Raw genomic sequence first — 9,818 nt, 5'->3', positions numbered from 1 at the left:
AACTTCTTTCTACTATATCTCAAAGTTTAAATTATCTCAATAAAATTTTATCTACTTTAAAAATATCATATCCTAAGAAAATGATATGTATATATATATATATATATATATATTTTTTTTTTTTTCTTTATCTATATGTAATATGTAATGTCATATTAATCAATTTTTTTTAACAAATATTATCCCGTGTGTATGTGTTTGGAAAACAGTACCGATACGTGTCAGTTTGTGTAGATCCCACACACACACTCACACAGTGGAGATTTGACCTGGGTTCTCCGGTTTCCGGTCAATAATATAAAATTGCAAAAGGGCCCTGAAAAGTTGTTTTTCTTCATATGTGCGAAAGGTCCCTCTCGTTTTCAAAACTTAACGCGCATCCTATCTAGGGTTCCAAATCTTAACGTCTCTGAATTCTTGTGCTCTCTCCATTTCCTGTAAGTTTCTACCTCGCTAGCAAAGTTTTTTAATTCGTGTTTTTACGTGTGCTTTGTGTTCGAATTATGGTTTTTTTTGAAGTAGTTCTGTTCATGTGCGAATTCAACTGCTTCGTTTTTGGGGGTTTTAGTGGTTTCGGTTGTAGTTTATGTCCTTATTGGATGTGTTGTGTCAAGTTGCGAAATTGACAGGGAACTCGAGTTTTTGGATGCAATGAGGGTGGATTAATGGCCACGAGACCCCAGTTTTTGAGCTGCGTCGTTAATTTTAGTTTGGTTGTTTTCAAGTGAAGAATAAGAATGGTTCATATAGTGAGAGAAATAGTTGAATGTGGGGACGATACTGTTTTTAAGAGTAGAGTAATGGTGCCAAAGATTGTTTCTGAGAAAGCAAATGACCTTGCTACTATGGATGTTGAAACTGGCTCATCGGTTTTGGTAGATGATAGTATGATTACTTACAAGAGGCGAAAGCATACCGACGTTCCAGAGGATGGGAAGTTTAGGAGTGATTCTACTAGTCACTTCATCCATAAGGTGTGACAATATTTCTCTTAATTTGAGTTTTGCAGTCGTCTGACTTTTGCAATTTATGTAGCCTTTTGTGCCTTTACTGGCAGTTAAATATTGAAAGACACATCAGACACTTCTTGTGGTCTTAATATTTTTGCTCTCACCTTTCAGCTGTTTGTAAGAATTATTTTTCAACTATTTTTTGGACTGTATAACGCCATCAATAATGTGACATGCATGAGTAATTTATGGTTTGGAAATTGGATGATTCTTTTGAAAAGGTCGGGTACGCTACTTCATTAATTTAAAATTTTTTGGTATCTTGTATCCACATTTCTGTTTGCGTTGCACACCACCATCTTTGAATTCGATAGCTTCAACCTAGATAGAAAAGTTGCTTAAAATGAAAATTGCTTGTGCCAATTCACCGGGATATCTCAATCTTTTAATGTCAGGAAGATTTTCTTAATGCTCTCATCTCAAAAAGTTTGTTCCTGGCTGTCTCTTTGGCAATTTCCTTTAGAGAATTGAAAAAATTCTATGAAGATTTCAGCATTAAACATTAGTGCAAAAAAGATGGCTGGGTGAATTTTTGTTCAATTTACTCCCCATTTTGGTTTTTGTTTCTTGAAACAAAGCATTTTCATTTTAATGGAGATGTGATATGTATTATACATGCATTATTTCAGGAGATCTTCTAATATTAATAAATTTGGATAATTCTTTTCATGGTATAGTACATCTGTCTTCTTTCTCTAGTTGATAAGTTTTTTCAGAATAGCTGAGAACTTTCTTGCATTATGCTTTATGCTGATGCTCTCCTGCTGTAATTCTTGACTGCAAAACAACCTTTAGAGAGTGAATTGGATTTAGGAATTCTAACCTTAAGATCTGGTTAAAGAAAGTTGACGGAACATGTTCTAATGTATGAAGTCCTACTAGCTTAAAGCACCCAAGAAAGTAGTGATATTTGCTGTATTATACTACCATCTAGTCTAATTCTTGTGGCTAGTAAATGGTGTGTTAACTATTGGTTTAGTTTGAAAACACTAGATAATTTCACCTTTTCAGAGCAATACATTGTTCCTTATGCAGGTTAATTTATTTCTAAAATTGGTAATGGTGAGTAAATTATATGCTCGAGTGTGAATGCGATAAGTTCCTCGCCTTACTTTGTTAAAGGGACATCATTTGGCAGCCCATAATGTCACATGCTGCTTGTTACATGCTCAGGATATGGATCTGGTTATGGTTGGTTAACTGCAAAGCCGTCCATGTCGGACAGCTTATTTTCATTTTTGTGCTTGGGGGTTTTTCTTCTGCTTCTGCCTATTTTTATTATCATAAGCCTGTAATTTCTCATATTTATGAAGTGCAACTGGTAATTGATTGTTGTTGTAATTTGTATTGAAGACACTTAAACATATTCTTAAGAAGCTGTATATGATGTAGATGCTGAAAACTTGAATTCTTTTTAGCTCCTTCAAAATTAAACATGTTTCTAGCATCCCTGATAAAAAAGTTGTGAAGGATATACTTTTGTGATTTCATGTTGGAAGACATGTTTAATTGTTTTTTTTTTGGAAAGTACATGTTTAATTGTTGTTCGACATGATATTAATTAAATTATTATCATAAGCCCGTAATTCGTCATTTCTATAAAGTGCAACAGTTAATTGATTGTCGTGTTATTGAAGATTCTATCTTTTTGAGTCAACAGCTTGAAATGACAAATTACTTGGAAATAAGCATTTCTTCTTGATGCCTTTCCATCTGTTCTCCCCTATCTGCTTGATTTTCTTCCCTTTCTGTACCTGGTCACCTTTTTCTATTTGCACACGTTTTTTTCTGAATTTCATGTGACAGACACATGCTAGACATCTAGAATAAACATAAAAGACTCGAAGTACAGATAATGTCATGGTTCTTAATCTTTGGGCTCGATTGTGAGCGAAAAAGCTCATTCAACAACTAACTACATCCGCGGGGTTGTAATTCAGTTGTGCCTTGAACAATAGTTCGCTCCATCTTGAATGTGGGTTACTCCATAAGGCATCAATTTTGTTTAGTTTGACATATACATTTTTGTGAGAATCTGATGTTAAAATTTGCTATCTGTTTTCTGTATGTTTTTGGTTTTCTGAGAATTTTTGGCCCTTTTGAGTGAATGTTCTTATTTTTATGTATCTGCTGTGTTTATCCTAATTGTTCTTCATTTGATTTTTTGGCAGTCCATGAATCATATATTAGATCAAATTGGCTGTTTTCCAAAGCATTCGTGTGAAAATTCTTCCAGTAATTGCTCACTCAAGCACCCAAGAGATATTATTCTAGAGCAAATATATCAGTCATTAGAGGGTGACGATGGCTTGAGAAGTTGCATTCAAGATGCTATCGTGTTTCATCCAGGAATTGATAGCAGATCTGATGTTAAGGTACTTGCGTAAATTCAGATTCAGTTTTTTTGGAACCTATTATTTTACTAGTAATAGTATGTGGTTATTTCATATTAACAAAATGCATTTGTGTGTTGGAACTTGGAAGGGAATTGTGGATTGTATTATTTCAACTGTTTATGATCTTTTCAAGTTGCATTGCATTCCAGTCACTGGATTGCGTACTTCTATACCACGGGCTTCAAACTGCATAAATATGCTGGAGATGGAAGCTAGTTCATCCATTATATATTAAAGATCTAAACAAACTATTACGGTTTTCCATGCAGAAATCTGCAAGATCTTGTGAAAATGGGGTGAAATACACCTTTCAGATTGGTTCTATTTGTGATGGCCCCCAAAAGGAAGCCAATGCAAGTCGAATTATGGCATCGAATGGATCGGTACATGCATTGAATCATCACCCGGTCACTGATCTCTGTCGGTCCGCACTTTCTGAAATTATTGAGTCAGAAAAATTTTCACAATTATGCAGTTTACTGCTTGAAAATTTTCAAGGAATGAAGACTGAAAAGTTACTTGATTTGAGTCACATAAACTCAAGGATGAAGGAGAAAGCGTATGAACGTTCACCTGTACTATTTCATTCGGATATCCAACAGGTTTTCTTCCTTTCAGTGACTTTTTTGCTGCAATGAATGTTTATATCTTGACTTCTGACAATGAACTCTACATATAGAACAGCTGATATTTTACTTATGCTGAGAACGGACATTTTTACTAAACTCTATCACTCCTTGTGTGTGTCTGGGTCTCTGGGAAGAAACTGGGTCTCTACTTGACTCTTGAGAAAATAGTGCCAATTATTTCTACTGATCATTACTCCATTACAAACCTTTTGTTTGATTTTTACAATTTTGGGTGGGAGGGTATCCTAGGGATAGGTGTGGTTATTCTTTATTTTTGATTTTTTCTTTGGTAATGCCAATACCCAACCAAACTCAGTTCTTAGTGTGGAAGGATGATATCTTGTACTTTGAAAGTCCAGTGTTTTTGCGATTCTTTTATAATGGGTTTGTTCTTTGTCTGATTACTATGCTGTAGTTCTCAGTTACGAGTGCTGACTTCATTTTGTAGGTGTGGACAAGGCTTCAAAATGTTGGCACTAATATAGTTACCCTCGCAAAATGCCTTTCAGAAAAGACAATGGCATCCTTTCAAGAACGGGTTGGTTGAGTTGGCTTGAATATACTTAGTTTTACGCATGTTTGTCTTTTTGAGCCTCTAAATTTTACTATCCCTGCTTCTTTGACGTTCTCTTTTTAACTTATATATTTCATTTTCTCAGGCTGGTGGTTCAGAACTCAACATTTTTGAGGATGGCAGACATGAGGTATTGTTCTTTTTCTTCCTTCTTTTATTCTTGGATGTTTTTTTTTTCTTTTGTTCTATTGCCTTTTTCTTCCGCATGGAATTTAAGTTGAGAGAGGGAGCACTCTTAATTTACTGTCCCTGCATATTTTACATCCATACTTTAACTTATAATTTTCATTTTCTCAGGCTGGGAGTTCAGCACACAACATTTCTGTGGGTGGCAGACCTGAGGTAATTGCTTTTTTCTTTGTCTTTTTTTAATGTTTTTTCCCTTTTTCTTCCAATGACCTTTTCTTTTCAATAGAACTCAACGTGAGAGAGGAACACTATTCTTTACTGCCTAATCCCACATTAATATTATTTTGTTTTGTTCATATGATTTCTGTTTATACTACCAAACAATAGTAAATTATAAAATATGATGGTTGTGGTGATTGGTACTTTTCCATCATAGAAGTTAATATTATGTATTCCAGTATATATTCTAGGAGCTTTTCATTGTGTTAGTTCAGTGGTTGGCTATTGTTTGCATAGAAACTTCAGTTTTTCACAACCTGGAGAATTTCTCTAATTTTTCATTGTTTTATTCTCTTGTTTTTTCTTATTGTTTCTATTCTCCCAAGCAGTATGCCCTGATGAAGATTTTTTTTTGGTTGTGTTTGCAAAAGGTATTATGAGTATTATGCAGAGTTTTTCCTGTATTGCTTGTTATTTTGATTCTGTAGTTGAAAGGACTAGGGATCGTGAACCGGTTAAAGATTTGGGTTTCTTGGGAAAAAATGTGGGAAACTATTACGTTCTTGATGTTTGGATGGTTGCCTAAGTGCGTTACGTTCCCATTTTTTATGCTGACAGCACCTTGCTCAAGAATATGACACACACACTAAGCAGTGGCGAACAATGTCCCATGCTCTCGATCAAGTTCATACCTGCAGACGCTGTGGGGAGAAGGCCGATGGAAGAGATGTTCTAGTTTGTGATTCATGTGAGGAGATGTATCATATCTGCTGTGTTGAGCCTGCTGTTAGAGAAATTCCCGTTAAAAGTTGGTATTGTGCCGAGTGTACTTCAAAGGGACTTGAATCTCCACATGACAACTGCGTAGTCTGTGAGAGGCTCAACGCTTCATTTGATTGCAACGAAGAGGATGAGTTTCTGTACGAGGAAATATTAGAGGAATTGGAAAAAAGCTCAATGGAAATAGTTGGAAATGAAAAGGGTAAACGGATTACACAGTGCAAGGTGTGTAGAATTGTGATTAAAAGAGTAGAGGATTACAGGATATGTGGCCATCCCTTCTGTCAAAAGTTTTACCACACAAAATGCTTGACAAGCAAGCAGTTGATCTCTTACGGTCACTGCTGGTACTGCCCTTCTTGTCTGTGTAGAAGTTGCTTCACTGATGTAGATGATGATAAGATTGTTCTTTGTGATGGGTGTGATCATGCATATCATATATACTGCATGTGCCCACCTAAAGATGAGATACCCAGAGGAAGATGGTTCTGCAGAAAATGCAATGCTGGAATTCAACGTGTCCGCAAAGCCAAAAAATTACATCAGAGCCTGCAAAATAACTTGAAAAAGAGAGCCTTGGATGGAAAAATAAAGGGAGACAAGACTTCCCAGAAGTCTGGTGGTGTAGATATGCTTCTAAATGCAGCCAAAACTTTGAATTACGAGGAGAATCTGGTGGCAATGGGTTTCAAAGATAAATGAGCATATAAAACTAGGGCGTGTTTTTTGGGCTGAAAGAAGTTTCATGATGTAGTTATAGTAAACGTGCCATACCTGCATCATTTGAGCAAACTTTTAACATTTTGGCGGATTGGTAGTGGACTGGTTTTGACTACAAATTCCAGTATAGATTTGATCCTGTTTTTCTCTATGGGCGACGATTTCTGGCAAAGACTGATTTAGGTGTTGTACTTTGCGGTGTATGCTCCTTTTCTGAATATGGTGCAGGGTTTTCAAATTTCAGACAAGTTGTAAAATGACACGTTTTAATTGAGCAATTCCTTTATTTTGAAGTGCATTATCTCCTTTGCATTTGATTGGTAGTGCGATGCTCATGTGATTTTTGCAAAAGATAGTGGTGTCTTAATTGAATCCCCCATGTGGAAAATGTTCAAACACAAGAATTGTAATTTTACATTTGAAACTAAACCTTCTTCAGTAACAAAAAATATTTTAGCTCGTTGTTGTTTAGTTGTCTACGAATTCTTTAAGATAGTACTTGGATAAATTATTCGAATTTTTTAAAATATGTATTTGAAATATGAATGTTTGAAAATGTTATGTTGTATACTAAAATACATTGAATAAAAAAAAGTATTCAAACATTAATTATGGAAATATGGAATTGAGTAAGGGGAATTTGAATTCCATCAATTCTAAATATTATTATATTAACATCTAACAACAAATAAAATGATATTTAACAAAATATTTCGTGTGCGTGTAAATTTATGAGTAAGGGGAATTTGAATTCCATCAATTCTAAATATTATTATATTAACATCTAACAACAAATAAAATGATATTTAACAACAATTCGATTTCCCGGCGTGAGTTTTGACTGTGTGATTACGTGGAGTATTCTATTATTACTGATTATGCGCGTGTGTTGAAATCGACAATTGACAAATTCTACATTCAATTCATACATACGGTACGGCACCGTAACTTTTATATTTTGCTTTCTTTATTTTTATTTTTATTTTTATTTATAAGATAAAATAATTATAATTTAAATACATAATATATTTTTTAAAATATTTGGGGCCCCATCGGTGCATGCCCCGCCGGCCCTGGGCAAGGGTCGTCCCTGCTGAAAAGCAGAGGTTATCGTTGGATTTAGTTTAAAAGCATTCTTTTATTTTTACTTGCAATTCGATTGGGCTGTATAATTTATTCTTAATAAGTTTTGAGTTGTTTCCATTGTTATTTTCAATTTAATTTTAATTATGAATATTTAATGAGTGATTAGGATCCATAATTTTAATTATGAATATTTAACGAGTAATTAATAGTGGATCCGATTAGTAGTTTAGGTTTACTGAAAACATATTGTATTAGTGTTTACAACAACAGTAGTGAACGAGAAATTTAAAATAAATATCACTTATGGCACACTTTCATTGAGGCATTATTTCACAGGACCTTGTACAACAACAGTAGTGAAAGAGAAATTTAAAATAAATATCACTTATGACACACTTTCATTGAGGCATTATTTCAAGAGTGAATTATGAATAAATCCCTAAATCCAAACTTAACTTTTTTATAAATCCTTACAATAAAAATTCTTTCTTAAAACTCCATAGGACCACCAAACTTGGTCAAATCAAATGTTTAATTCTTGTACTCAATTTATGCATTTATGTACTTCATTTATGCAATGTTGGTACTCAATTATGGTACTTTGAAGTATCCGTAAAAATGGTATCAGAGCTTTAAGTTAATTATTCTGACGTAATATTATTCGTTAATTCATACTTTTTTTTGTTGAGGAGAAGAATTTTTACAAAAGATGACTTCAAACGAAGGTTTGAATCAAGAGAATTTTCTTTATATGAAATCCTATAAACAAGTTAATTTATTCACAATAGATTCTTTACAACAGGTTGTGATTAAGAATGCTCTCGATTTTGAAGGGATGCAGAAATATGATTTCTAACTCTCAATTTTTAGAGATTACCCCAGATTTCTCTAAACTTTTCGGAGATCTTAGAGAAACTCAAAAGACGGTACAATATTACAGCAAGCAGCTGTATGAAATACCTCGGCAGATTGAAGAAATCCTTAAGAAACAAGAAGAAATTCTTGGAACTCTAAAGGATCTTCAAACAAAAATCATAAACCTAGAACACACTTCTGGTTCTAGAAAAGGAAATACAAGAGGAAGGTTATCACTCTCGTTTGGTACCGAACCTTTGTTACATCAGAAAGGTAAAACCAAAATGATTCAAAAACCTTTAACTGATGATGAAATGATGATTAATCTTATAAAAACAGTATCAGAGAAAAACACTATCTGATGACTACTTTAGAAAGATTAAATCTCGAGGATCTACAAGATCTTGCGGATTCTTTTGCGAATCTCAAAGAAGTAGATCTAAAAATGAATTCCCCTGAGGGTGAACAACCCATAGGGAATCCCCCAAGATATGTGGTTAAGACAGAAGAACCAAATAGTGAGTTCCATGTTGGAGAAAATTCACATCCAGCAGGAACCAGATCAAGAAGGAGTAAGATACCACTACATCAAACTCCTTATGGAAAAACTGTTTCAGACCCGATACATCCTTATGGGGTTATGTTAAACCTTGATGTTCTGGACTTCAAAAACAAAGAAGATCTTATAGATGATTGGACGTCAGCTATGAGAATTGCAGCAGGGACATTAGATCTCAATAAAGAAGGATTCATTAAACTTCTAGAAATGAGTTTAATGGGATCTGTTAAGATCGCTTGGGAGATGAGTATGCCAGAAACTAAGGAATCAATCTTAGCCGAAGAATCCCTTAGCGAGATTGGAGGAAGAATGACCACCCTATTTAAAGCACAATTCATAGGGGTAGACTATTTCAATAATCAAGATACAGAGAAAAAGAGAAGATATACTCAAGCTCTGTATAGCCTCGAGTTACATGATATTTGTTTAGCTGATGAATACATTATGTTATTCACTAAATACAGATGGAATTCGGGAGTCGAGAAAAATGTAGCTATTCAGCTATTTTTCGCAAAAATGCCAAGCCCCTGGAGAGAAATGCTGATAAAAGAATACGTTCCAGGTAATCTTGATACTTTTGAAAGACGCGCCTCTTTTTTGAAAGGAAAATTGGCAGAATGGTGTCACATGGCAGCATTACAAAAGAACTACAAGAAAATAAGGGGTATAGACAAACGTACACCTTTATTTTGTAGAGAAAATGATCTTCCAACAATCATTGGAAATAGATCACAGGGATTTAAAAGAAAGAAATTCAAAAATAATCCATATAATAAAAGAATAAGAAGTTCTTGGAAACCAAGAACATTTTGATCCAAACAAAAGGCTCGATCTTATAGATCGGGAAAAAGAAGTGGACCT

At 34.3% G+C, this 9,818-nt stretch overlaps 1 protein-coding gene across 3 annotated transcripts; it reads left to right on the top strand.

Annotated features, from left to right (window-relative positions):
* Positions 1 to 343: 343 nt before the first annotated feature.
* Positions 344 to 6,748, top strand: LOC140879171 (PHD finger protein EHD3). Of its 3 annotated transcripts, none has more exons than XM_073282833.1 (8): positions 344 to 437; positions 615 to 974; positions 3,182 to 3,385; positions 3,676 to 4,008; positions 4,484 to 4,573; positions 4,695 to 4,739; positions 4,907 to 4,951; positions 5,576 to 6,748. In XM_073282833.1, the coding sequence occupies exons 2-8, from the start codon at positions 738 to 740 to the stop codon at positions 6,437 to 6,439; spliced, it is 1,818 nt and encodes a 605-aa protein (XP_073138934.1). In that variant the 5' UTR covers positions 344 to 437; positions 615 to 737; the 3' UTR covers positions 6,440 to 6,748. The 3 variants fall into 3 exon arrangements, with proteins under 3 accessions (XP_073138934.1, XP_073138935.1, XP_073138936.1); XM_073282834.1 differs by having other exon boundaries at positions 349 to 437; positions 630 to 974; XM_073282835.1 differs by lacking the exon at positions 615 to 974 and having other exon boundaries at positions 349 to 437.
* The last annotated feature ends 3,070 nt before the right edge of the window (positions 6,749 to 9,818 follow it).

This window comes from Henckelia pumila, chromosome 2 (assembly GCF_033568475.1).
Source record: "Henckelia pumila isolate YLH828 chromosome 2, ASM3356847v2, whole genome shotgun sequence".
Lineage (NCBI taxonomy): Eukaryota > Viridiplantae > Streptophyta > Magnoliopsida > Lamiales > Gesneriaceae > Henckelia > Henckelia pumila.
This window is presented reverse-complemented; position numbering and strand designations above follow the sequence as displayed.

Bases quoted from the DNA above. Each gene is read 5' to 3' on its own strand.
- LOC140879171 (XM_073282833.1), top strand. From the start codon at position 738: ATGGTTCATATAGTGAGAGAAATAGTTGAATGTGGGGACGATACTGTT. The intron at 4,009-4,483 runs GTTTTCTTCCTT...TTCATTTTGTAG, and splicing joins TTCATTCGGATATCCAACAG to GTGTGGACAAGGCTTCAAAA. The intron at 4,574-4,694 runs GTTGGTTGAGTT...TCATTTTCTCAG, and splicing joins TGGCATCCTTTCAAGAACGG to GCTGGTGGTTCAGAACTCAA.